This window comes from Bos javanicus, chromosome 25 (genome assembly GCF_032452875.1).
Source record: "Bos javanicus breed banteng chromosome 25, ARS-OSU_banteng_1.0, whole genome shotgun sequence".
Lineage (NCBI taxonomy): Eukaryota > Metazoa > Chordata > Mammalia > Artiodactyla > Bovidae > Bos > Bos javanicus.
This window is the reverse complement of record NC_083892.1, coordinates 4086228-4113651: the sequence shown is the minus strand read 5'-3', so window position 1 is coordinate 4113651 and position 27424 is coordinate 4086228. Positions and strand designations below refer to the sequence as shown.

The 27424-nt window shown below is 54.3% G+C and overlaps 2 protein-coding genes, 1 long non-coding RNA gene and 1 pseudogene across 6 annotated transcripts; 3 read left to right on the top strand and 1 right to left on the bottom strand.

Moving 5' to 3' along the window:
- The first annotated feature begins 1509 nt into the window (after positions 1–1509).
- On the top strand, positions 1510–12489 carry EEF2KMT (eukaryotic elongation factor 2 lysine methyltransferase). Of its 2 annotated transcripts, XM_061401043.1 has the most exons (8): positions 1510–1684; positions 3236–3298; positions 4623–4703; positions 5266–5367; positions 8517–8650; positions 8735–9030; positions 10184–10333; positions 12222–12489. In XM_061401043.1, the coding sequence occupies exons 1-8, from the start codon at positions 1589–1591 to the stop codon at positions 12320–12322; spliced, it is 1023 nt and encodes a 340-aa protein (XP_061257027.1). In that variant the 5' UTR covers positions 1510–1588; the 3' UTR covers positions 12323–12489. The 2 variants fall into 2 exon arrangements, with proteins under 2 accessions (XP_061257027.1, XP_061257028.1); XM_061401044.1 differs by lacking the exons at positions 1510–1684; positions 3236–3298 and adding an exon at positions 3467–3550.
- On the top strand, positions 9037–10114 carry LOC133238200 (uncharacterized). The gene is made up of 2 exons (XR_009733461.1): positions 9037–9972; positions 10059–10114. It is a non-coding gene; the product is annotated as an uncharacterized LOC133238200 (long non-coding RNA).
- Positions 11645–25810, bottom strand: ALG1 (ALG1 chitobiosyldiphosphodolichol beta-mannosyltransferase). 3 transcript variants are annotated; one of them, XM_061401042.1, is made up of 14 exons: positions 25566–25645; positions 25265–25441; positions 24516–24593; positions 24045–24148; positions 22259–22407; positions 20007–20096; positions 19416–19526; positions 18547–18668; positions 18357–18395; positions 17987–18046; positions 16768–16878; positions 15346–15460; positions 14393–14468; positions 11645–13271 (listed from the first exon to the last, which is right to left on the bottom strand). In XM_061401042.1, the coding sequence occupies exons 2-14, from the start codon at positions 25293–25295 to the stop codon at positions 13140–13142; spliced, it is 1218 nt and encodes a 405-aa protein (XP_061257026.1). In that variant the 5' UTR covers positions 25296–25441; positions 25566–25645; the 3' UTR covers positions 11645–13139. The 3 variants fall into 3 exon arrangements, with proteins under 3 accessions (XP_061257026.1, XP_061257024.1, XP_061257025.1); XM_061401040.1 differs by lacking the exon at positions 25265–25441 and having other exon boundaries at positions 25566–25810; XM_061401041.1 differs by lacking the exon at positions 25566–25645 and having other exon boundaries at positions 25265–25559.
- On the top strand, positions 21110–21924 carry LOC133237964 (large ribosomal subunit protein eL33-like; annotated as a pseudogene).
- Positions 25811–27424: the final 1614 nt, after the last annotated feature.

The following is a 27424-nucleotide window of genomic DNA, read 5'->3' as shown; positions in this document are numbered from 1 at the left end:
CTGTGGGTTAGAGACAGACCCTAATTGGGGTCTGGGGGAGCAAGGGTTCCTATCTGTGTTGGGAGAAATCAATGAAATCAGAGTAATCACGGTTAAACCCATCACACCTATAGCCTGCCTTCACTGTTCAAGTTCACTTTATTTGTTGCTACAAACGATTTCACGTCCCCCCAAGCCTAAACAATAAGATGTTCACCCAAGTTGTTTTCCAGGAAGTTGGAGTCAGCTGTGTCTAATTCAGGCCAGTTAAGACTGATTAGGACCACCAACCCTCCAACTGGGCATGCGGGAGCTTGGTGATCTTTGACGTCAGAGGGTCAAAAACTCCACCATCAGAACCTGCTGTTTTCTGACCAATGGTCTCATGAAGAAGCCTATAGTTTAGTTGCCCTTGCATGAAACAACTATGACCTCACCTTTTACTTATTTCCAATCATCTCACTCCACACCCACCTTGGTGCGAAACCACCCTGCTTCTTTAGCCCATAAATACCCCACAGCTCCTCGCCTGCCCGTCCACAGGGAAGCAGATTTGAGGTTTGTTTCCTCGTATCGAGTGGCTGCCTCAAATCTCAGCGTCTGGCAAACGAATCTGGTTGGGTAATGAGGTGAGCCTCCTAGCCGCACCCAGGCAACCAGGGCCTCCTCATCCCTCTCCCGCTCTCAGAAGTACGGCCTGCCCATGGTTCCCACGGTAGAAGCTGTTTGAGGAATGCAGCCTTGAGAGAGCGAGGCGCTGAGGAGACACTGGACTACGGGCTGACTGGACCCGTGAAGGCCTCCACATGCACTGTTAGCGTTCTGTCAGGAGGCTGTGGGGGTCTATTGGCCTTGGGTGCCCAACACAAGCCTCTTAAGCAAGCTCCCTCACGTATTAAAACTGCCACCCACCAACCTGGAGGGGCCTGCTTTTCTCTTCGGTCTCTCCTCGCCCTCCGTGTACGGGGCAGGGCTGAGGTAAAGGTGCAAACCAACAACTTTACCTCAGCGCCCTTGGCCAAAGAGAGGAAGGGCAGCGCCGGCCGGCCTGAGACCACAGGCCCTGAGGCGACCCTCGCACCCGAGACTGGGCTTGAGGCCGAAGTCCCAGAGGAGTCGGGGGAGGGCTAGGATAGGGCTCAAGGGACGACGCTTCTGCACGTAGGGGCCTTGCCAAAAAGACTGTCGAAAAAGTGCTGGAACAACGAGAAGCATTACCTGGCCCTCGGCCTGACTGAACACTCTCCCGCGGAGCCCTCGCTGCCCCGCCCAGCGAAACTTGGCGCTAAATTCTGACTCCGCCCCACCGGAGCTATGGCCCCGCCCCTTCGGCCGTGGCCCCACCTCCAAGGCCCAGAGCCCGCCTCCAACTTCCCCTCGACGCCCCGCCCACCACGGCACTAACCACCTGCTGAACTGCACCGCCTCCGGAACAGATTCCTTCCTTAAGCCCCACCTCCTGAGCTCTGCGCCCCGCCTCCCAGGGCCCCGGCGGCGCTTGACCCCGCCCCGAGCCCCACCCCGGCCCCGTGCGCCCGTCTCTGGCCGCCTCGAATCACAGCCCTGCTCCCGCCCAGTCTACTGGGCAACGCCGCGGCCCCGCCCTACCATGGCGCCGGAGGAGAGAGCGGATGCCGCGCGCCTGCTGCGGGGTTTCGAGCGCCGCTTCTTGGCGGCGCGCGCCCTGCGCTCCTTTCCCTGGCAGGTGGGCGGCAAGGGGCGCGGAAGGTGGGTTGGGGAGCACCGAGAGTTCGCGGTGAGCGGGGCTCCGGAGTCACACACCCGCCCTCCCTGCCACGTGATGGCCTCTGCTACCTCGCTGGTCCGAGCGGCACGTCCGGTCCCCCGGGATCGCCGGGGCCGCGCGGGCTGGCGGCGAGGGGGCAGGCGCTCCACCGGTGCGCCCCTGGGCCCTCCCTGCGCGCCCTTGGGCCCACCCTGCGCTCAGCCCTCAACAGCCTCTTCCCCTGGACCCTCGCCGCCCTTCACCGCCTTTGCAGACAGAATTGGAGGAATGTGAGATTGCCTCCCAACTCCCCTTTTCTTTGGGTTTTTTAGGGTCATGGACAGTTGGTTTAAAAAAAAAAAAAGGTTTTTTAGCCTGTTATCCTGACCATTGGGTAACAGCTGCTGCTGCTCGTTTAAACAGCCAGCATGCTCAGGACAGCGGGAAATCACGCTGTGTTGAGTTCAGTGACCAGGTCACAGACCCTCTCGGGCCTCCAGCTTTTCATGTGTATCAGCAGCTTTGGACAAGTCCTCTCAGAGGCAGCTGATGGAAGAGGCAGGGAGGTACAAAACAGTCCCTAAAAGACAGAAGAGCTCACATCCCTGCCCTAGGGACCTGCCATTTGCACACAGGCTCAGGGCCGGGGTAGCAACTTTATTCTGCCAAGGCAGGGGCTCTAATGACCCTGCGTCCTTCATAATTCATGTGCGGTGAGCTCACTGGGATGACTCAGTTTGGACACAGAGTCCTCCCCAGGTCTGCCCCTTCTTAAGAGGGGAGGTCAGTCATCTGTTCTTTCACTGACATAAATCATTTGGCATCCTAGGAGATCATTTCCCGTCAGAAAGGAATATGTACATTTTTTAACCCAAAATTTAAACCTTCGTAATAGCATCTGTGAGGCCCCATGCGTATCGCCTGTAATTGTTTACAGTGCTTACTCTTCACCAGGCCCATGGTAAGTGCTGGCGTAGGCTCACCCACAGCACCCATGCGGTGAGGACTATTGCTGTCATTGGTTTGACTAGAAAAGAAGTCAGAGCTCAGATCTGAGAGATAGCCTGCCAGCTTTGAATCCTGGGCCGACCCCCACAAGCTGTGTGACCCTGGGCAAGTGACTTTGTCCAAGGACATGACACAGGAGCTAGGACCTGCACAGTAAAGCAGCCTGCCTGCCACGGGGAGGTCTCAGGGAGTCCATCAGGTGTTAAGGCCATGGCTCCTCCCATAATTCCTGGCCAACCAGTTCAGTCACAGAGCTGGTCTGTGAGACCCAGGTGAGACTAAGCTGCCATGGCTAATGCAAACCAGCAGCCTGTCTTCTCACATTTTCTGTGACTCATCCAGGTGTAACTCGGGACTTCTCAAGGTCAGGCTTTCAGCTGTCTGTGGCTTCTGCATCATTTGGCCCCAGGTCCCTGGGGAGAGATCACTTAGCACTTTGCCAACAATTCCTTTTGCATGTTTAATGTTGCTGTAATAACGCCCTTGAGATTTCTTTCTCTTACCGCCTCTCTCTTTGGATAGAGCCTAGAAGAGAAACTAAGGGACTCGTCAGGCTCTGAGCTGTTGCTGGATATTTTGCAGAAGGTAAGAATCACAGAATCCCTGGAATGCATCGCTGACCTGATTTCCCGGTGAAGAGGTAACAGAAGCACCCTGGGTGAGCATGTGTCCTTTAAAAAGAAAGACTTTGCATCTGGCGTGACCAGCTCAGACAACTCGGGCTCTTTTGTTTTCTTAGATAAAGACATCAGAATACACAATACGCTGCATGAGGGGAGGGAATCTGGGCGATGTTTTTAAAACCGTCCACAGAGGAAATGGGGATGACCGCTGTAGGTACAGCTAGCCTTTACTCGCTTCTCAGAGACTTTTTTCTTTACGTTTAAAGGGAAAATAAGCAGGCATGTCTTGCCCACTGGGTCTTTTTCTAGTTGTGGGTGGGGCCCTGCTTTTTTGGAGGTGGGGTTTGAACATACCAAAGGGTATATCTTAGTCTTAGTATAACAGAACACGACACACTGTTTGGCTTATAAACAACAGGAATTTCTCTCTCACAGTTCTGGAGGCTGGGAGGTCCAAGATCAAGATGCCAGCAGATTCACTGTCTTGTGAGGGCCCACACCCTCATTCATGGAGGGCTGTCTTCTTGCCATGTCCTCACATGGCTCGAGGCAGAGGGAACTCTCTTGAGGTCTCTTTTATAAGGGCACTAATTCCACTTATGGAGGCTTTACCCTTATAATCACACCCCAAAGGCCCCTCCTGATAGCCTTGGGTGTTGGAGTCAACATGTTGATTTGGGGTGGACACAGATATTCGGCCTATAGCAGAGTGTTAGCGTGAATCCATATGCTCCATGTTCCTACCCAGAAAGGGCATTAGAAACACTGCCGTGGACTGTGCCAATGTTGTTCAGTCACTAAGTCATGTCCAACTCTTTGCAACTGCATGGACTGCAGCATGCCAGACTTCTCTGTCCTCCAGTATCTCCCGGAGTTTGCTTAAATTCATGTTCATTTAGTCAGTGATGCCATCCAACCATCTCATCCTCCGTTGTCCCCTTCTCCTCCCGCCTTCAGTCTTTCCCAACATCAGGGTCTTTTCTGATGAGCCGGCTCTTTGCATCAGGTGGCCAAAGTATTGGAGCTTCAGCTTCAACGTCAATCCTTTCAGTGAATATTTGGGGTTGATTTCCTTTAGGATTGACTGGTTTGATCTTGTGCCACTATAGTGGAGAAATATTTTTAGGAAAGGGCTGATATCTAAAACTCTTTCTGATGCATGAGGATCACCCAGGGCCAGAAATCCAGGGATTGGGTAACTGGGGTTTTCCCTGTATTCACTTGAAACCCATGGGAGACTTAAGACGAAGTCTCACCCGCAGCCCACACTGTGTTCCTTCTCACAGACCGTGAAGCACCCTCTGTGCGTGAAGCACCCACCACCAATGAAGTATTCCCGGAGCTTTCTCTCCGAGCTCATCAGAAAGGTCAGTGATGGGCACTGTCCACCCAGTAACCAGGAAGCGTCTGGGACCCAGCCGGCTCTTCAGAGGTGGACTTTGCCTGTTGGAGCTCAGATCCATCCTGTTCTCTTTTCCTGCTCTGCAGACCCCTGTAGAGCAGGGGCATCCCCATCAGTGAGACACTGTGGGTGGGGCGGGAGGAAAGGAAAGGCCAGAGTCCTTCCTGTCTGCTTCCAGGGGTCTCCAGCAATGGCAGCATCTCCTCTGTGGTCCTGCTTCCCCTCGCCCCACAGAACCTTCCCAGTCCTACCAGGCAGCCCCCGAGTGTGGGAAACCCCACCTGCTCCCTGCTGCCCTACACTGCACCTTACCTGCACCCTCTCTACCCATCTCGGAGGGCCCCCAGCTCCCCCCACCAAGTGACCTATATTAAGTCAATCACATCCCAAATCTCACCTCCAAATGTGGTGAAAATCCTCCAGCCGTTTTTATAAGTCAGAGTAAAAGCAAAGAGGTGGAACCTTGGTTTGAATCACAAGGGTCGACTTAAGCCTCCTGCGAATGCTGTCTCCCTGCCCACCCCCAGCACGAGGCTGTCCACACGGAGCCGTTGGACGAGCTGTACCAGGCACTGGCCGAGGTCCTGACGGCTGAGGACCCCACCCACTGCCACCGGAGCTATCTGCTGGTAGGAGACGCGCGCCCTCCACACACACAGTTAATTCAGGGTCCCGTCAGCCTCATGGGGGTTCAGTCCCTGACTCTTCTGCTCTGTGGTCTTAGATGAGGTCAGTTAACCTTCCTGGGCCTCGGTTTCCCCACCTGTAAACCAAGCCCTTCTGCAGATAACACCTCTCTTCGGGGCGGCTAGGGTTAAATTAGGTAACACACTGAATTGCACAGCAGTGACCTGGTGCTCAGACCTCAATAAACATTTGACGGATATATGTGGGCTTCCCAGGTGGCTTAGTGGTAAAGAACGCGCCTGCCAGTGCAGGGGACATAAGAGACACAGATTCGATTCCTGGGTCAGGAAGATCCCCTGGAGGAGGGCATGGCAACCCACTCCAGCATTCTTGCCTGGAGAAGCCCATGGACAGGGGAGCCTGGCGGGCTGCAGTGCCTAGGGTCACACAGAGTCAGACTGAAGCGTCATAGCATGCATGCATTCCTACTGCTGTTGCAGGACGGCAGTCTCTCCCTGCTGTCCACTGCCACCATCACCAGCCTGATAAATGCTGTGGCCTCGTGACTGGTCGTCTGGCTTCCTGCCCCACAAACGTCCATTTTGCACACAACAGTTTTTGTTTTGTTTGTTCTTTAACCTTTTATTATAAAACACAGATACAAAAAACCACGCAAAGAATTAGATTATCAAATTGCTGTAACTGCCAGTCTAGCCGAGGACTTTGGCAGCCAGCCCACAAGGCCCCCATCTGACCCACCTGCATCCCAGCCTGCCCTCCCTCCCTTTCAGAGTCGTCACTCGGAGGTCTTTTCACTGCCACATGCACTCAACTCTAAATGCCTGCACTTAGTCTTGTCCATTAACAAGGTTTGGTTCAAAACCTCCCTTCATCCACGGTTCCCCCAGCTCCTTCTCTTCCTGGCGGTTTGGGCTGGACAGCTCTGTGCAGGCTGAGTTTCATTGCACGCACGTGATGCTGTTCACCCTGTTGCTTTGTCCTCTGTTCCCCACAAACTGGAGGCTGGATTCCAAGGCCCACTGGGACGCTTGTCTGTTTGATCCCTTAGCAAGAACACTGCATAGGTCCCGGAAGGCTCATCATCTGTTTTTATCCGCTTCGTGGGAGCACTTACGATGCCTAAAGCTTAGACCCATTAATTCATTGGAGGATGTAAAAGTGACTTTCTGAATCATTTTGTTTTCATTGGCTGGAGAGATTTTGTAAGGAAATGCCTCCTATTGGCTTTACTTGGTTGCGGAGGAAAGGCCGGATGCAGACTTGACCCTCCCCCTTTAAAGAGAGTGAACTGGTCTCCTGTCATTCCATTAGGGCTTCAGTCCGTTGCAGGTCACATCACTTTGTTGTTGTCCAGTTGCTCAGTCGTGTCTGACTCTTTGCAACCCCAGGAACTGCAGCACGCCAGGCTTCCCTGTCCTGCACTATCTCCCAGTTTGCTCAAACTCATGTCCACTGAGTCAATGATGCCATCCAACCATCTCCTCTGTCACCCCCTTCTCCTGCCTTCAGTCTTTCCCAGCATCAGGGTCTTTTCTCGTGAGTCAGCTCTTCCCATCAGGTGGCCAAAGGATTGGAGCTTCAGCATCAGTCCTTCCAATGAATATTCAGGGTTGATTTCCTTTAGGACTGACTGGTTTGATCTTGCAGTCCAAGGGACTCTCAAGAGTCTTCTCCAGCACCACAATCCAGAAGCATCAATTCTTCAGTGCTCAGCCTTCTTTATGGTCCAACTCTCACACCTGTACATGACCTCATGTCCATATAGTCAAAGGTCCATATGGTCAAAGCTATTGGAGAAACCATAGCTTTGACTATAGGGACCTCTGTTGGCAAAGTGATGTTTCTGCTTTTTAATATGCTGTCTAGGTTTGTCATAGCTTTCCTTCCAGGGATCAAGCATCTTTTAATTTCATGGCTGCAGTCACTGTTCTCAGTGATTTTGGGCCCAAGGAAAAATCTGTCACTGCTTCCACTTTTTCCCCTTCTATTTGCCATGAAGTGATGGGACCAGATGCCATGATCTTAGTTTTTTGAATGTTGATCTGAAAGCTGTAAGTCCAAAATCAGGGGTGTCGGCAGGGCTGATTCTGAGACTGCAAGAGAGGGATGTGCTCCAGGCCTGTCTCCTTGGCCTCAGATGACCATCTTCTCCCTGTGTGTGTGTCCTGATGTCCTCTTCTTACAAGGACCCAGTCAGATTGGAGTACGGTCCCCTTATGCCCTCATTTTAACTTGATTCCCTCCATAAAGAGTGGTTAAGATTCTGTGCTTTCACTGCCAAGGGCCCAGAGTTCAGTCCCCAGTCAAGGAACTTAAGATCCCACAAGTCACACAGTGTGGCCCAAAAAAAAAAGGCCCCATCTCCAAAAAAAGGTCATATTCTGAGGTGCCAGGGGTTAGGACTTCACCATACAAATTTGCGGAGGAAATGATTGAACCCGTGACAATCTCTTAATTTCTTTTCAATTTTTAAAATTTCACTCCTTTACATGTTCTCTCTTAAGGGTTTCCCTGGTGGTTCAGACAGTAAAGAATCTGCCCACAATACGGGAGACCCAGGTTTGATCCCTGGGTTGGAAGGATCTCCTGGAGAAAGGAACAGCAGCCCACTCCAGTACCCTTGCCTGGAGAATCCCATGGACAGAGGAGCCTGGCGGGCTGCTATCCATGGGGTCACAAAGAGTCAGACATGACTAAACGATTCAACTTAAGGGTTTATCTGATTTTATGTTTTATTTTTATCCTTACGTTCCTTTGAGCAGCCTTTATTTCTGAAATGCTGTTTTCTGTCATTTATCACACATTCCTGAGTGTTTCTAGTGGCCTTACAGGCCTCGCCCCGGAAGTCTCACTGCCCCCACTGCCAGAGCAGGCCGATTCCCTCCTAGGTGGGCACCTGGGCTTTTCCAGCAAATGCCTGTTGGCTTGGGTCCTTCTCAAGCCCCACTACTTCCTCTTCTGTCCACCGACACGCTGAGCACACAAGGGTTGTATCACCCGCCTGCTCAGAACCGCCAGTGGCTCCCATCACATTTAGACTCCAATCCTACTTCCTTACATGGCCCCCGAGGCCCCCCCAGGCCCGCCCTGGCTGCTGGATTAGTAATTGTCTCTCCTGGTTTCCGCCCAGCCTTCAGGTGACTCGGTCACCCTCTGCGAGAGCACGGCCATCGTGTCTCATGGGACCACAGGCCTGGTCACGTGGAACGCCGCGCTCTACCTGGCCGAGTGGGCCTTGGAGAACCCAGCGGTCTTCGCTCACAGGTGAGCTGGGGGCGCAGGGCCAGGCTCCCAGGAGGGTCTGCTGCCGGGCACTTGTGGACACAACGCCTTCTCCTCACCTTCCAGAATGGTCTTAGAGCTTGGCAGCGGAGCCGGCCTCACAGGCCTGGCCATTTGTAAGACATGCCGGCCCAGAGCGTACGTCTTCAGCGACTGTCACAGCCACGTCCTGGAGCAGCTGCGAGGGAACGTCCTTCTCAACGGCTTCTCGTTGGAGCCAAGCATCGACGCCTGGGCGCAGCACCCGGGACCGCATACCCCCGAGGCAGAGCGCCCCTGGGTGACGGTGGCCCGGCTGGACTGGGACACAGTGACGGCGCCGCAGCTCGCGGCCTTCCAGCCGGACGTCGTCCTTGCCGCAGGTACCGCCTGGCTTTCAGCAGGGACACAGCAGTGGACACTGCCTGGCGGGAGGAATGGTGGGACCTGGGTTGCGTGGGCCTCCAGGGTGACGGCACAGCACGGGGCGTGCTTCCTGGGGGCCCTGAGGCCGCAGCCGCCCCGTCTGAGACAGAGGCCACGTGTCCTCCCACGCAAATGGTCCCTCCTATGGAGGAACCAGCTCTGCCCAGCAAGGCGTGCGATGAGCAGAACAGGCCCCAGGGCACCAGACCAGCGGGACCAGTCTTAGCCAGGCCACAGCCCAGCAGCCAGACTTCACATCCCTCTCCAGCAGCCTGAGGGAGGCCTCTCAGTCTCTTCCAGAACAAAAAAGAGAAAGCCAGGGTAGCCCCAGGGCCCACCTACACCTGTCTTCAGATGGGGTGGAAGTGGCCGCGGCAGCCTCGCCTTTCCAGGACCACGGACAACGACCTGATCCCAACTCCTCTGTGTGCCCTGGGCCGGGCCGCGGGTCACGGAAGGGGTTCTGGGGGCCCCCCCCATCTGCTCCGTGCACACCTGTGCGTCTCTGAGGCCTAGGGCTCTGCCTGTATGCCTCTGTCCTAGTCCACGAAATGAGCCCCGCAAGCAGGGCCCACCCACTTCTGGTGCAAGGACGGGGCCCATGAGAGAAGTGGCATGTGGCCTGGCCACCAACAGGCCCATCCTGCTCCGCAGAGCTCACCCAGCCCGTCTGGCCATTGGTGCTGCCCTCTGGCCCGGCCATGGCCCTGAGACTCAGGCTGGGGGCAGCAGAGCACGCAGTCTAAGCGGTATACCCCCGCGGGCCCAGCTGGCGGGCGGGAGGGGCCCTGTCCCCACAGGAAGGAAACCAGAAGTCTGGGGCAGAGTCAGGTTTGCCTCATGAAGCATCTTCTAAACAGGCCACGGGCAAAGACTGGATTTCTTGTGAAGGAATGCCAGTGAGTCCTGGATATATTTCACGTGTTGTAGTGTCTTTCAGCAGCCTTTTTGTTCTGCTAACGTTTTCTGTTTTTACCCAATGTAGTCTTCTTACCATCCAAGAGCACAAACCTAATTAAACCACTGCTTTCTGGGCCTTCACCTCCAAGTGTCAGCATGGAAGCCCTCATCCTGGGGGAACCCTTCCAGTAACCTGGGTTTCCATCACAGACGTGCTGTATTGTCCTGAAACGGTCCTCTCCCTGCTTGGGGTCCTGCGGAAGCTCTCCACCTGCCGGAAGGACCAGCGGGCTCCTGATGCCTACATTGCCTTCACCATCCGCAACCCGGAGACGTGCCAGCTGTTCACCACGGAGCTGGGTGAGCCCCGGGCCCCAGGCCAGGCTGCTGTCTCTGAGAGGCCTGCAGGGTCACTGCACTGGCCCCATACAGGACTCCAGGGAGCACAGAAACCAGGAAAGTAAAAGGTGGGGGGTGACCTGGAGACAAACCAGGAAGACCCAGACCACGGTGTGCTGGAGCGACACCTGCACCCTCTGCCCAGGTCAGCAGGGGATGAGGGGGGCAGCTTATGCGGTGACCTCACAAGTCTGAGAGCAGCAGTCCTACTGTGTGTTTGGGGGTTCTGAGAGTCTTCAGTCTTTGTCTATGGAAGGGACAGGGCGGTGGGCGCCAGCCGGCATCAGGGTAGACGGGAGCTGGGCCACTGTCTCCAGGTCCTCACTGTACAGCAGAAACATCCCCCTCGGAGGTGGGACAGGGCTGGCAGGCAGGGGCCTTCAGGGAAACAGCGGCCACCGTCACTGGGTCAAACACACAGTAAGAGTCAGGGGTGCCTTAGAGGAAGGGGGTCTGCCTGACTCGGCTGTGGGGAAGTGGGGGGCGGGGGCGACACTGTCCTTAGACCTGACCTGTGTCAGCCCCTGTAGCACCTGGTGGGAGCATGGGGGTGCTGTCATCCTGTCTCACCCAGAAAAACACCGGGGTGTAGGGCAGCTAAGTAATCATCCAGGCACCCAGGGACTAGACCCAGGCACCCAGCTCGCAGTCTCCACCCGCCACCCCGTGACCCCCACCCTGTGATCCCCAACCACGTGCCAGGCGTCATCAGGGCTTCCCACACACACCAGACAGCCATGCAGAGCCTTCCCACGGCTGCCTCTGCCAAGAGAGATGACCAGTGCCCACCCACATATACCGTGTCCCACTGACTGGTGTTTGGCCTCAAAGAATAATGAAGTCCTTTTTCAGATGCTTACAAGGAAAGATATCCATGCTGTATTTTTTAATACAATTTTTTTATATGTATTTGGCTACTCCAGGTCTCAATTGCAGCACACGGGATCTCTAGTTGTGGCGTGTGGGACCCAGTTCCCTGACCAGGGGTGGAACCTGGGGCCCCTACATCGGGAGCGCAGAGTCTTAGCCACTGGACCACCAGCGAAGTCCCCTCCAGGCTGTTTTAAGTGAAGAAATCTGAGTACTAAACAGCATATACATATACTGTATGTGCTGTGTGTGTGTATATATATATGCAGCATATGGGAGAAGGAAATGGCAGCCCAGTCCGGTGTTATTGCCTGGAGAATTCCATGGACAGAGGAGCCTGGTGGGCTGCAGTCCATGGGGTCACAGAGAGTCGGACACAACTGAGTAACTCACACTCACACATGCAGCATATACAGCCCATTTTTATTTTTAAAAATAATCACAGTAATACACACGGGGAAATTTCATACAAGCTAATTAACATTATTAACATGTTATACTTAGACAGCAGGATCATGAAACTTACACAGTATGTCTACTATTTCATTTTTATAAATACTGATTTTTCATTCATAAAAAACTGATGACAAAACCACCCTTGCCAGGGACTTGTCAGACATCTGTGCTTACAGAGAGGACATAATCCCCTCTGACACAGGCCCAGCCTCTGAAGGCACCAGGCTGAGCAGTCAGGCAGACGTGGGTTCAGACCTCGGCTCCTACTGAGCTGTGCCCGGTGAGAGGGTGGAGCCCAGAGGCAGAGAGCGACGGGGAACCGACAGGGCCATGACCTCTGAGGGACACACACAGCCCAGTGTGCAGATGCAGGAAAGCTGGCTGCTGTGAGCTGCTTACCAAGGGGATTCCTGGTCCCACCCTGGAGGCTGGTTCTGGGTGTCTGTCCCAAAGCCCCACCCTGATAGGGTGGCGTCCTGCCCCCAAACCCCAGCACCCTGAGATGCATCTGTTCTGTTTCCAGGCCAGGCTGGGATCCCGTGGGAAGAGGTGCCTCATCATGACCAGAAACTGTTTCCCTACGAAGAGCACTCGGAGATGGCGATTCTGAAACTAACGCTGTAGTTTTTACAGATGGTTCTGAAGGACAACCTGAAAATCAAATCACTGTCCTGGAAAGAGTCTGATAAAACTTCCACTGGACTTGAATGTTCAAAGGATGTTAAATTCTGAATCCAGAACCGTAAACTGTTCTAACAAAATATAAACTGCTCGAGTGTGTGGGTACCCTCTCTCTGCCAGCTGGCTTATTTCTTAAGCAAACCACCGTTAAGTCAGAAGTGAAATTTTTGGCTCAGACAGAAGGATTTCATTTGTGCAGATAAAAACATATACCAAGTGTGTTTTCCCCAACCTGGACACACGTCCCTCAGAGCCATGCTGCAGTGGGATGCATCCTAGGGTCCCCTGTTGGGGGACCGGGGGGGGGGGGGGGGGGGGGCGGGGAGGACCTGCGGTGCCTGTTTTCAAGGCAGGAATCAAAATATTAGGGACACACCTGGGCAAATGCAGCGGGAGACAAAACCAGGATCTTGAAGATGCCACAAGCAACAGGAAAGTTACTTCCCTCCTCACAAACTGAGTGGGGAAACACTCACAGAAGACAGAAAAGAAGAAGGAATTCAGAGCCTCCAAAGATGGTAGGAGGCTGAGCCAGCTTCCTGGGCCACCAACCCCTGATTACCAACAGTAGCCTCATTCTCCAGGCAGCGCCCACTGCTGTCTTTCCAGTGGCCATCCACCAGGCGGCACCGCCCCACAGCATCCCGCCAGCAGCGCCAGCCGCAAGGACAGGAGGGGGGTGCTCCTGAGGAGGAAGGGGAAAGGCGAGGGGGTGGGCATCCAAGGTGTCCCGCATGGGACACCTCACTGGCCCGAGGGGTCACGTGTCCGAGATCAAAGGGAGCACCGTCCGCTCCCAGCTCTCATCCCAGCGGAGCTGCTCTGACTCCCGGAGGCTCTCGCGGAACTGGTACAGTTTGCCAGCAGGATCAGGAAACTTTGAGAAAAGAGTCTAGAAGAGATGAGAACTTACCTCGTCACCGCTTCCCATTTCCCACCCCAGGTCCCCCCACCCCCTGAGCTGCCCCGCCTCCCCCTTCCCAGCCACACCCCAAACCCAGGTGCCAGACATCACCCCCCTCCAACCCCGTTATCCCACTGAAACCCTCCCTCCTCCCCAACACCTGCAGAACCACCCACGTCCTAAGGTCTCCAGCGAAACTCCCACTCTGGCCCAGCTTCCCCACCAGGCCTGGCTGATAACCCTTATCATCATCTCTGACCCCCACTGCCGACCCAGCAAGCCCCCACTTCATCGGACGCAGGGGAGCCCTCTGGCCCCAGCCCACTCCACCCCCTGGGGTTCCGACCTGACAGCACAGCCAAGCGGCAGTGTTCACATCCACACCATCCACATACCGTGACCTGGTGGCAGCCCCCACCCCTGCTCCTGCCAGGCTCCCTCCAGGAGTACCACCCTCTTGCCATCTCCCCAGCACCCTCCTGTCCATCTGCTAAGATCCAGGCGATGCCTGTGTTCTCGCCAACCTGGCTAAACTAAGGTGTCTGCAAATGCCAGCCTGTGGGACACCTGTGACCCTCCACTTGTCTTTGTAAATAAAGTTTTACTGGAACGTGGCCATACGCCTTCATTCACAGACTAGACGCTTTCACATTACAACAGAGTTGAGATATTTTGACAAGAGACTATGGCAAAGTCTAAAATTCTTTCTGGGCCTTTCCAAAGTTTCTTGCCTTTGGGCTCAATTGTCAAGAATGACGACGTATTACTTTTTGTAATTTGTAGTAAGAAAGAAGTACCCTTTGAAGACGCCCACCCATCTTGCAAGGCTGGTCCAGGAAGCGCCCCTCATGCCTCCCTCTTCCTCCTCCGATCCAGTACCCCTTAAATGGCACATGGTCCACTCAGCTCTAGCATCACCTGTGTGGTATGAGCTCCGTAAACCCAGATGGCAGGCGGGGCAAGCCCTGATTCCCCAGGCCCTCTGGGGCCCAGCCTCTGAGACTGCTACTCCTTCAGCAGACCCAGCCCAGGCCCACCCGCCCAGCTGCAGGAACAACAAATCACCGAAACCCCACGAGCCCTGGTGTGGGGCAGACAGACAACGCCACCTGTAGCTGAACTGCCAGCTCCTCCGAGTCCTCGAAGACCAGCCCGTTCTCCTCGTGTTTCACAAGCTCGTGTAAGCTGTAGAGAGAATGGCGGAGGGTATGAGAGCTCTCGGGAAGAGAACAGAACCCACCCCACCCACGGGCTAAGGTGGGAGTCAGGAACAGTCAGTCTGTCCTTCCCTTCAGGGAGCCTGTCCTTAGACTCAGCATCCGAACTGAAAAACGACCTGGAAGGACACGTGTTAGGAATTCAAACTGATTTGGGGAAGGAGAGGCAGTGAAGGGGCATTCGGACTTTTTGTGCTGTGTGCGCTCTTCTTGGTGAGTTCTGGGGTTTTTTTTCTTAATTCTACAGCAGAGAAATCAGGTAAAGGGCAACCACGCTGGAGGCAGGCTCAAAACTGATCAGGAGCTGATCCCAAAAGGATGTGAACCTGGAGTCTAACATGCTGGCTTTCCCATTTAGAAGCTGGCCCCTCCGCTCATGGTGGGGCCACTGCACCTAAACCTCTTCTAACACTGACCTCTCCTGCCCATCTTTTCCAAGAAGAGTGGAGACAGAAATAGACACATCCAACTGACTCGAACCCAACTACATGAGCTGAGACAAAAGGGACAGAGAGAGAAATCCCTGAGTCGGGTGGGCAATCCTGGCCACCATGCCACGCCGTGAGCACACGCCCCCAAGAAGAGTATCTGATTCATCATTTTTACTCTCCTCCCCGCCTGCCTCAACATCAAAGTGGAAGCCACCCCGTTTGGTAGGGCCACAGCCCACCCACGGGGACTACAGGGGCTCCTGTTCCCTAGGGGTGGCCGAGCTGCACAGATCAGAAGCGGCACCCTCCCAGGAGGTTTCCCAGGCAACGCTAACCATGCTGGCTCCCCACACCCCCCGCCACCCAGCTGCTGATTTGAGAATATAACCCGGTGGGATTATTTTTCACTCCTACCACTGAAATTTCACGGCACACACTGGCAGGCAGCATCCGAACATGTCCACCACCTTCATGGGCAGGTCCAGGCCGCTGGAGGACCGGTGCAGGCAGACGCCCAGGTCTGCAGACCCTGCGGGGCGAGGATGAGAGTGACGGGGCCGTCAGCGCCGGCCGTGCGCCCAGTGACCACGCATCCCGCAGGACCGTGGACAGAGGCAGGCGGGGAGGAGAGGAAAGGGGCTAATCACACCCCCAACCCCGCGTACAGATGCCTGGAGCTGGCCAAGTGCCCTGGCCTGAGGCAGGGACACAGGGGCGCTTCCCACATGCTGCTCCTGGCTGCTCCGCCCTTTCTAGAACTCCCGGCCCATCACCAACGTTTTTATATAAACGGACCCTCTTTTTCTCCTTAACCACAATTTAGTTTAGAAGAAGCTGCAGCAATTACTGCTTCCTGAGTTCAGATCTTCTGCTCGGGGTAATGAAAATGTTTTGGCGAGACACAGTGGCGGTGACCACAAAACACATATTGCATATTTTTGTTTGTATTTTATCACAATAATTACAGGAAGAACCCAAAGCAGATCCAACAGAAAACCAGCTGTCACTGTGAACATAGAGCCAAGGAAGCACCCTCATATCACTCAGCGCCCTGGGAACTCCTATCTAGAAAGGAACTTCCCGCCTGAGACGGATTATTTAGATGCTGAGATCGATCAGCACTGAGCCAACAAGCTCTCCCCGAGGGATCAAGACGGCAAGAGCCAGGCGGCTGTCCTCACTGGCTAACAGACTGCACTGTTGAACTCTTGGTCTCCGCACCGCCCTGACTTGGCCCTACCCAGCCCCGCCCAGCCCTTCTGCCCATGGGAACAGCAGGACTGAGCTGGAGGGCGTGGAGCCCCAGAGCACTCAGACGTGACCTTGGCAAACAGACAGGGAGGAGCAGGCACACCGGGAAACTGCCTTGTCTCCAGGAGTCCAGCCAGGACCCATCCCAGCCTGAGGCCTGTGGGGGGGGGGGGGGGGGGGTGCCTAAGCAGAGAATGGCTTTAAATCTTTAAAGAGTTATAACAACAGGGAATAAGCAAAAGAAGCTGGTAAAACGTTTACCATCTGGCCCTTTTCAGAAAAACCGTCCCCTGCCCTGGATTATTTGTTGCTATTTAGTTGCTAAGTTGGGTCTCTTCTGTGACCCCACGGACTGCAGCCCGCCAGGCTCCTCTGGAAATGCCCATGGCATTTCCCAGGCAGGAATACTGATGCGGGTTGCCGTTTCCTTCTCTAGGGGATCTTCCCGGATCAGGGATCGAACCTCTGTCTCCTGCACTGGCAGGCGGGTTCTTTACCAAGGAGCCCCTGGGAGGCCCGCTGCCCTTGGGTATTCCCCTGTAAAGCCCTCCCTCCTCCCGCAGGCCTCCCACCAGACACTCTCACCCAGAAGCAAGGGATAGTCCTCAGCTTCCAGCCACGGGGTGCAGACCTGGATGTGCCGGAAGCCCTTCTGACAGATGAGGCGGCTGTAATAGTCCTTCAGAGGTCCTTTGCCTGGCAGGGGAAACTCAGTCACCCACTGGGCACCCCTCCGCCCCGGCCCACGCCCCCTAGCCTGGGAAGCCCCTGCGAGGGCGTGAGCAGCAGGCCCACACTCAGCAGCTCCCATCAGGCCCCAGCCAGGCGCCCTCCAGAAAAACCCGCCCAGGGGGGTGTGCACCCTGACGGCAAACACCACAGCCCTTCTCCCAGCAACCTGTGCCCAGGGAACCTCAGGCTGGGAACGTGTCTAGGATAAACTCTGGCCAGTCACCAGCGTGCCCTCCGAGACAGCTTCTCACACAGGCTTCCCTGGCGCCCTGCCCAGGACCCCCAGGCAGCACAGCCTGAGTGGTGGGCCCCTGCCACCCCTGGGGGTCTGGGGGCCAGGAGGAGAGCGGTGTCCAAAGCAGGGCTGCTGGCCCAGGGCCCTCCTCCTCCAACCAAACCTCCTCTGCTTCTCTCTCTCCACTAGGAAACAGTTTTACACTGGACAGTGGACTCTCATTTAAAAAGAAAGAGGGTTTTCCTGGTGGCTCTCAAGAATCCGCCTGCCAACACAGGAGACGTAGGTTAGATCCCTGGTCCAGGAAGCTCCCACGTGCTGCACAGCTACTAAGCCGGTGTGCCACAGCTACTGAGCTTGTGCCCTAGGGCCCGGGGGGCCAGAACTACTCAGCCCGCACGCTGCAGCTACCGAAGCCCACAGGCCCCAGAGCCCGTGCCCTGCAATGAGAGAAGCTGCCACAATGGGAAGCCCACACGCTGTAACTGGAGCGCGGCCCCCACCCCCCCGCAACCAGGGAAAAGCCTGCACAGCAATGCAGACCCACTGCAGCCAGGAAGAAATAAGTAAAACCATTTTTTAAGAAAAGAGGCTTGAAAACCACTGTATCTCTGAGGTTGCCCTATCTGAGGTTCAAATCTAGACTCCGTGCCCTGCCGTGAAGTCCCTGTCAACTTCAGCCTGCCCCTCTATTAAGCTGGCAGAGAGAACCATGCATCAAAGAGTTAGGCTGACAATCAATGAGACAGCAAACATCACAGGCCTGACGTGGGGAGGGCCTTCTGTCCCCTCTAGTGACCCATCTAATACAGAACAGGGACGCTCCCGGGTGGGTACCTGTTATGACACAGACCAGAGAAGGGAGGCTTTCTCCACTGTCGATCAAGTGTTCAAATTCTGTGTTAAAAAAAAATAAATACGTGATAACCAAGATCAGGGAGTCGGGTGAATAAGGGGCTAATGGGAGGGGTGGAGGGCAGGGTGCTGCTCCTAGCCACACAATCCTGGAGGGGACGCTTCAAAGCCAGGGGGTCACTCACTGACCCAAATGGGGACCCAGGCCCGCCACTGCCACCCTGTGTCCTCAGGCTGGCCCACCCAGTGGCCCTGGAACATTCTGCCGAGGACATCACGTGAGGCCGGGTGAGCATCCCGCAGCTAAGGACACCCCGGCAAGCCCAGCTCCTGATCACAGCCACACACCTACTTTCTAATGCTGCCAGCAAGATGGAGAAGTCTTCGTCCTCTACAAGAAAAGAGAACTGAGTGTCATCGGTCGGTTTCCCGTGCTTCCCCCACCAGCTCGTGCGCTCCCCTTTCTCATCGGGGCCCCAAGTACGTGGGGGCACAGGACTGACACTCGTAGGAGCCCCAAGTGCCCGGGAGGGTCCTGAGACCTGTCCAGCTCGTGCTGCTGACCAACAGGGCCGGTCGCCCGCAAAGATGGGTCACCGCTCCACTCAAGGCATCCCGCTCCGTGAAGGCTGACCTCTCCGTGCCCGGGTCTGAGGATTCTGAGCTGAAGGAGCGGAGAGAGCCCGTGAGCTGCCACAGAGCAGGCTGTGGGGCCCCGAAACAGCCGTCTCCTGCCGGCGAGGCTCGCAGGCAGTGGCCGGGGTGCAGCCACAGCCGAGCCACCAGGTGGCCCGAGCACCCGGGGCCTGGGCGCTGGCCTGCCCCCACTTTCTCTCATCATCCCTATTACTGATGTGTCGCCAGGCACCGAACCCACAACAGCAGACAAGACTGACTCAGCCATGCCTTCAGGGGGCTTACTGTTGTAATCACCCCGTCGGCTTAAGACGAGGATGCTGTGACCATCTCTAAGAGCCCCCAGATTACTGAACAAAGACCAGGTGTGCGGAGAGCCGCTCACAGAGGCTCTCCTCACCCCCCAGGAGGTGCCCAGAGAACACACAGGTGCACAGACCCTGCCACAGGGTCAGGAACCCTGGCAGGAGGGTAAGGACACCCACAGCCTAGTGCGGGGCAAACACCTCCCTAAAGGGCCAAGGAGTAAGCCCTGTAGGCTTTGGGGGCCACATGGTCTCTGTTGCCGAGCTCAGCTCTGCTCTTGTAGCGCGGAACCAGCCACGCACGATATGTAAATGAACGCACACACTGCATTCCAATAAAACTTTACATATAAAAATAAAGAGAGCAGGCCTGCAGTCATAGGTTGCCAACCCCTGGTCTGATGGATCCCCAAGTCAGCAGCGAGCATGAAACAAGGCACCTGAAAGCAAGCTGAAGACGGCAGACTTACCGGGCCCTGAACACAGGGTAGGTGTGGCTCAGCTTCACAAAGAGCTGATGTTGAAGGTCCAAGGGCGTCTCTTTAAAGAATGATGCTGGCTTGTCGTACACAGTCACAGCTCTGCAATGAGATCGTTGGGGTGGCTCTAGGGAGGGGCAAAGAAAGGCCTAAAGAAGAAAAAACCCAGGAGGATCCAGAAGAAGGGTGCTTGGAGATCCAAGTCTCAACAGTAAATTTCAGAATGACTTGGAAAGGGACTTCCCTGGCAGTCCAGTGGTGAGGGCTCTGCACTTCCAACACAAGGGTCCTGAGTTCAATCCCTGGTTGGGGAACTAACATCCCACCTGCCAGATGGCGTGACCAGACAAAACAAAAAACCCAGATACACAGTTTAAAAGAGTCCAATTAAAAAAAGAATTACTTGGGAGAAGCACAGAGAGAAGGTTCAACACCAAAACTGCCTGGACCGCCTGGCTGGCTGGCAAAAAAAACTCCAGCCTCCTGCCCGCTCCACTCCCCCAAACCAGCAACCACTCCCCAGAGCCCCAGGAACTCCCAGTGCCTTGCCAGCACAACACAGCAGGTGGGAGGGACCCCTACTTGATGCCCCAGTTCTCAGCCAGGTCGTCCCGCATCGCGTTGGTCACACACAGGTTCAGGTGGGACAGGCGTCCGCAGAGCTTCTCATACCTGAAGAGAAGTATCAGTGTTCAACCTGGAGCCCTGGGCCGAGCACCACCACCCGCCACCAACCGGCATGGGACTCGACACCTTCTGGTATCGAAGAGGCTGCAGAGCTGGGGTCTCTCAAACCAGGTCACTGGCAAGGTGCCTTCCCAGTGTTTGCACTGAGTTCCACCACCTATATTTCCTTCACACCTTTCTGTAAATCAGATTGCTTTTCAGCTTAAACACAATTACTTTCGGGAGAAATCATATTATCACTAGGGAAGGGAAAATCCAGTCTCTCCTGCCATAAAATGAAGGAGAAACACAATAAAGTCCTCATCATCAAGTCTCAGCCACATTGCCCTGTTCCCTGCAAAGGCTGTGCGGCTGAGGCTCACTCCCACTGTGTTACAAAGGGAGCTGGGCAAATGTTGTGCGTGCGGGGTGCTAAGTCGCTTCAGTTGTGTCTGACTCTTCACAATGCTATGGACTGTAGCCCGCCAGGCTCCTCTGTCCATGGAGATTCTCCAGCCAAGAATACTGGAGTGGGTTGCCATGCCCTCCTCCAGGGGATATTCCTGACCCAGGGATCAAACCCACGTCTCTTACGTCTCCTGCGTTGGCAGGCGGGTTCTTTACCACTAGCGCCACCTGGGAAGCCCTATCAAATGTTAGAAAGGTATTATCAAGAGATTAGTTCCACACTGAGACATGAGCCCTGGCGACCGGAAGAACTGAAAAAGAACTGGAAATGAACAGGGTTATTGAATGTGTGTGTGAACCAAGGCCTGGTCCTCACTCAGGATGCAGAGAAAGCTCCAGAGAAAGTCCATCCCGGGCATGGAAGGTTGGCGCTCACACTTATCAGCTGTGTGGCACGTGACGTATGGGCCCCCAGCCCCAGTTTCCTGGTTTGTAAAAGGAGAGCAATCATGGGACTCCCTCACTGGGTGGCAGTGGAGTCTGGATGGGAGAAAGGCTTGGGCTGAAGCCGTGCAGCCAGTGCATGCTGACAGCCGCCGTGACTACTACCCATGAATGACCCATCAGGGGAAAGGCCAAAGCCGGCCGATGGCTCGAGGCTGCAAGTCCACACCGAGGCAGGCGGTATAACTCGGGCTCAGAACCCGGCACTGGCTCTTTCAGACACCTGGACCCTGTGCAAGCCTGCTGGGAACAGGACTTCTAACACGACCAATATGTCTGGCGGGCGGTGGTGGTCCAAGGCCATTTGTGCTGGCCGTAAGTGGGGTCTACAGATCCAGAGGGAGCACACAGCTCTCCCGAAAACTGAGGGTGTATGTCCTCGAGATGAAGCTGAACTCTATCCAGGTAAGAGATGTACTTGTGTGTACAAAGCAAAGAACAAGTGACGCCTGGCGGAGAACCTCACAAACCAGAGTAATCTGGGGAAAGACAACTCACGCTCATGGAAACATGAGTGGCATGGTTTCTGCCAAATTCTGAAGCAACCTTCCTGCTAAGAACACTGGACACAGAATCCATGTGACACTGTACCCTTGAGGATTTAAACTTATTGAAAAGTAAATAAGTAAAAGTGTGGATTTGTTAAAGAAAGGAACATGGCATTGCTTCCTCCTGCAAGCAGAGCCTGCTCCCGAGGCCCTTCTTCCCTCCCCCCAGCTCACAGCTCACAGACTGTGGCCCACACCCCCAGCTGCCAACAGCGGCCCCCACTTTGCATCTGGGGATCTGGTCTGCGTGCACCAGGGACCCCAACTCTCTAGCTGAGCACTCGTCCCAAGCCTGAGACAACAGGGTATTGAAGCGCCCCAGGCTCAGTGGGGGTCAGAGGACACCAGGTGAGCAGGAGGCAGGCTTGCTCTCTCCACAGAGCCGGATGGGATGCAGATGAGAGCAAGGGGCTCCCAGGACCTGAGAAACACCTCCAGAGGGAAGTGTGGGAAGAGAAAGGTCCTGATGACACCCTTTCTGAGCTCAAAGTTGGCCCTTTCTCAAGATTTCTCAGTTTCATGGGCCAACAAATGCCCTTCTTTGCTCAGGCCTGTTTTTATCACTGGTCACGAGCATCATGCCAACACCCAGCCTTGCCCTCGCCCCTACAGGGCACACAGGGGACCAGCTTCCCCAGGTCTCTGCACTGGCCCTTCTTCCCACTGCAGTTTGGAGTCAGTGTCTGCACCCTCCTTCCAGACCCTCACCACTTGGCCAGCAGAACGAGGGGGTGGCTGGGGCCGTGCACCAGACCCATAATGGAGTAGCCGTAGTTGTGCCAGTCGACGACAAGCTTGCTCCCACGGAGGCAGCCCGCGAACCAGCAGACCACAATGGCGGGCAGGCCTGGAGGGTTCTAGGAAAGAGAGACTTGAATGAAGAGGAGGAAACCAGACCATGGTTGAGAATAAACCAAGCGAGAATAACGTACATGGCAAAGAGTCAATTCTGTTTACAGAGCTCTTGAAAACAGATAAGCAGAAGACCCCTCTTCTTCACCAAAAAGTATAAAAAGTCATAAAAAAGAAAGCTGATCAGATGTCCATGATGGTCCAGTGGCCAAGACTCTACATTCCAATGCAGGTAGCCTTGGTTTGATCCCTGGTCATGGAACTAGATCCTACACGCCACAAATAAGGCTCAGCACAGCCAAATAAATAATTAAAAAGAAAGAAAGAAAAGAAAATTGATCAACATAAAAAGTCCAAGAGGACTGATACCCAAGGAGACAAAAAATGGAACAAGGAGGTACCATTTTTCACCTGTCAGAATGGAAACTCAAAACACTTATGATGCCTGGTGGTGAGGATGAGCGGGGAAAGGCCTCTCTGTTGGGTAGGGGGATAAAATGACCCAACCTTCTCTAGTACTATCCAGTAACCACATTTTACAGTATATGGACTCTGACCAAACACTTCCCTTACTAGGAATTTATCCTAAAAGAGAAACTGCTGCTGCTGCTAAGTCACTTCAGTCGTGTCCGACTCTGTGCGACCCCATAGATGGCAGCCCACCAGGCTCCCCCGTCCCTGGGATTCTCCAGGCAAGAACACTGGAGTGGGTTGCCATTTCCCTCTGCAATGCATGAAAGTGAAAAGTGAAAGTGAATTTGCTCAGTCGTGTCTGACTCTTAGCGACCCCACAGACTGCAGCCTACCAGGTTCCTCCCTCCATGGGATTTTCCAGGCAGGAACACTGGAGTGGGTTGCCATTTCCTTCTCCAATGCATGAAAGTGAAAAGGGAAAGTGAAGTCGCTCAGTCGTCTCCGACTCTTAGCGACCCCATGGACTGCAGCCCACCAGGCTCCTCCGTCCATGGGATTTGCCAGGCAAGAGTACTGGAGTGGGTGCCATCGCCTTCTCCGAAAAGAGAAAGTGGACCCGTGCAAAAGACATATGTTCACTGATGCTCTTTGCCACTTTGCCAGATATGTTTTAAAAAAAAAAAAAAAAAACCAGGAACAATCTGAGTGTTTATTAAGATGATACTAAATAAATACATCAGGGTATATATCATACTGGGATACGATACAGTCAATTAAAAGAAGGAACTTTTCTGTTAAAAAGCAGTGATAGTAAGAAGCTAAAACCATAACTTCAGAACTAGAATGAAGACCTAGTTCAAATCCTGACTCCAGCACTTCCCAGCTGTGTGACAACAGAACCTCCCTAGGTTCAGGTTTTCTCATCTCTAAGTGTACATAACACAAGAACCTATTTCTCAGGATTGTTGTGAGGAATTAAATGAGATAATGCATGTAAAACATTCAGATATGTGGTAAGTAACTATCTGCAATGACATTGAAAAACAGAAAGGATGGGTATCATAAAGAGGATGGACACAGACCACAGGCTCCTAGTCAAGTGTTTAGAAGTTTATATACACACACATGAATATGCAATTCATTTACCAGTTTGTACATTTTTAAGACTAGAATGTAAAGAAAATTATTAACAGTGGTTCTCACAGTGGGAGGCGGGGTTGACACATACCTGAAGAACGATGTAGGCTGCTGGCTCCATGCACATCAACTTCCACAGCAAGTGTACTGCTTGGAATACAACTTTGACCCCGTACTGGAGGACATGGGGCCCAACTGCAAGACAGAAAACAGCTGTCACTAGTGAAGGCTGTTGGTGTTTAGTCACTAAGTTGTGTCTGACTCTTTGTGATCCCATGGACTGCAGCCCACCAGGCTCCTCTGCCCATGGGATTTCCCAGGCAAGAATACTGGGGTGGGTTGCCATTTCCTTCTCTGTGGGATTCTCCCCAACCAGGGACTGAACAGGCGTCTCCTGCCTTGGCAGGCAGATTCTCTACCAGTGAGCCACCTGGGAAGCCCCGCTAGTAAAGGAATTCTTGGTAATTTGCAGATGCCCCCCCAAACACCCAAACACACACACACACACACACACACACACACACACACACACACACAGAATCTAGAGTTGAGTGCTTCCTACCTGCAAGTCTCTGAAGGTCTGTCAGACCCACAATCTGAATTTTGTCGCTCTGCAAGAGCTCATCGTGGGGTTTGGAGTCTGAAAAGAATGTCCTCTTTAATGTGCTGGACAAGACAACCTAATTTAAAGTCTGATGATCCCTGCCCCACCCCTCACCCCCTCCCCAGACTGAATAAGGAAGAGCCATTTTGGAAAGTAAGACTTTCCCAAACCTCTCTGTTCCTCAGTAGCCAAAACAGAGAATGAGGCCAGTTCTTGTCCAGACTTCTCTAGACCAACCACAGAAGGAGGGCCAGAATCTTATCCACTTTCACTTAACACAATGCCAGGTACACAGCAGGCACTAAAGCTGACCTAGGTTTCCTGGATGATGGAATTATCACATCCCAGGGAGACCTCTAGGAAGTCCCACTCCCACCCCTGACCCTGGGGTAGCAGACTCTAAACAAGGACCTGAGGCAACCAGTCCTATTCCGGCTTTCCCCTGATATGGGGTATGTTTAGAGCTACCTCCTGAAAATGTCAACGTGGGGTAAGATGGAGGAGCAAACACCGCTGCCCCCTAACACTAAGGGAAAAAGCTGGGCATGCTGAGAAAATGAAACATCTCCTGCCTGCAGAACTCTGCACTGAGGGTGAGGAATGGAGACAAGTTGCCCGTCGGCTCAGACACAGCCTCAGAGATGTGCTTACCAGCACTGGCCCTGGGGTCACACCCATCTGGGTTCCAGTCCCATCTTTCCACTTACTAGGAAGAATAAGACTATGCACTGAGTTCATTTAGCTTAGCACAGTCCTGGCATATGGCAGGCGCTCGGTTAATGCTGATGTGTTCCTAGGTCTCTAGAACATCCAGGCTGGGGCGGGGGCTGGGGTGCAGAAACCTGGCAACATCTGTCCAGGCCAGAACAGTCTCAGAGGGCTGCCTGAGGGAGGAGAGAGAGAAAGCGGGCGCCCTCGGCGCGGCCACCCTCTCCGACCCCGGGGTGGTCAAAGCCGAGGGTCAAAGGCTGACAGAGCAGCCTCCCTCCCGGAGCCCCGGACACTTACTGCAGAACCCCAGGAGGGTCACGGAGAAGCCGCTCTTGGCCAGTGACAACGCGTGGTACTGCATGCGGGGGCTGCGGCCCACGTCGCCCAGCACCACGACAATAACGTGGCGGGCCGCGCGCCCCCACCGCCAGTGCTTCCACGCCACCAGCAGCAGCGGCGGCAGGAACAGGGACAGCGCCAGCAGGGCCACGATAGAGGCCGCCATCTTGGCGGGTCGGCGTCCGTCACGTGACAGCGCTCCCGCCGGCCGGGCGCGCAGTGCGCAGCCGCAGACCGGGCCTCCGAGGTGGGCGGAGACAAGAGGGGCGGGAACCTGGTTCCCTAAGCTGGGGTCCACGGAACCTTCGAGGAGCCCCTGGGAGCCGAGCTTTGGTGGTATTAGGGTAAAGCTGTTATTATGTAGGGAACTAGGAACATTTTTTTCCCTTCATATTTCTAAGATAATTCACAATATAGTGAAATAACAGTTCGTTTGAACCTTGTATAATGTTGAGAAAAGGGGTGAGATGCCAAAATGCATACCTGCTGGTTCTAGCATATAAAAATCAAAATGACTATTGTACGAAGTCAGGGGGTGATCTGCTTTGGAGGATTAGGGAGTGAGTTGGGGTGGGGGCAGTTGTGAGCTGGTGGGGAGGCGGGTGGTGGGCTGTTTCTCGATCTGAGTGCTCGTAAGGTGGGTGTGGTCCGTTTGGGAAAATTCATCAAGCAGCGAACTTACTCATTTTTCAGGATGTATGTTGTACTTCAGGTAGCGCTAGTGGTAAAGAGCCTGCCTGCCAATGCGGGGGACTTTAGAGATGCAGATTCTATCCCTGGGTCACGAAGATCCCATGGACGAGGGCAAGGCAACCCACTCCAGGATGCTTGCCTGGAGAATCCCATGGACAGAGAGGAGCCTGGTGGGCCACAGTCCATAGGGTCGCAAAGAGTTAGACAGGACTGAAATGGCAGCTCAGCACATGTTGTACTTGAATAAAATGTTTAAAATAGAAAAAGGGAATTCCCTGGAGGTCCAATGGTTGGGACTTTGCCCTTTCACTGCTGAGAGCTGAGTGGGGGAACTAAGATTCCAAAAGCAACATAGCATAGCCAAAAAAGAAAAAAAAATAAGAAAAATAAATATATATATAGAGAAAAAAGGACAAGGAAGGAAGTAAAAACCATAATGATTTTAAGTATCCACTGTAGTAAGGGAAAGTTTCACTAACCCTCCTGTCTCACCTCCCAAGGTAACCACACTAAAGAATTTTGTGTGGGTTTCTGTGACAGCGTTTTTACTTTAAAAGGGGTCCCCTTGAAGTCACCCCACTGCCCTCACCTTGGGAGCTGCCCCAGAATCTGCACAGCCACCACCTGCTCTAGAGGGTTCCCCCCACCCACCCACTCACATGTTGGACAAAAAATCAACACAGCACCTCCTCCATTAATGAGAACCCAGACAGAACAGCACCAGGGGCCCTAGAGCCCAGCTCAGGACGTGGCACGTAGGTCATTTGCTTCTCATAATAGCCCTGTGACTCCTGAAAGTCACATCCTTAGTGAGTGTGTGGCAGAGGCAGGGCTTAAAACCCGAGCAGAAGAGGGTGAGGAAGGAGGAGTAAATATGTATAGATGGAAGGGTGGACAGACAGTCACCTGTGGGCAGCCTCAACGCCCCAGTTTCCAGGGAGGCCCTGCCTTCAGTTGTCTTGCTGGGGTCATGAGACCGGAACACGGACTCGGCCCCTCCAGGCCCCCTCTCTGGTGGGACCAGGCTGGGATCCAGAGACCCCGGCCTCAGGGGCTTAATGTTGAGCACATCCCTCTCTGTCAGCTGGCTTTCCTGACCTGTAAACTAAGGGAGGGGCACTTTA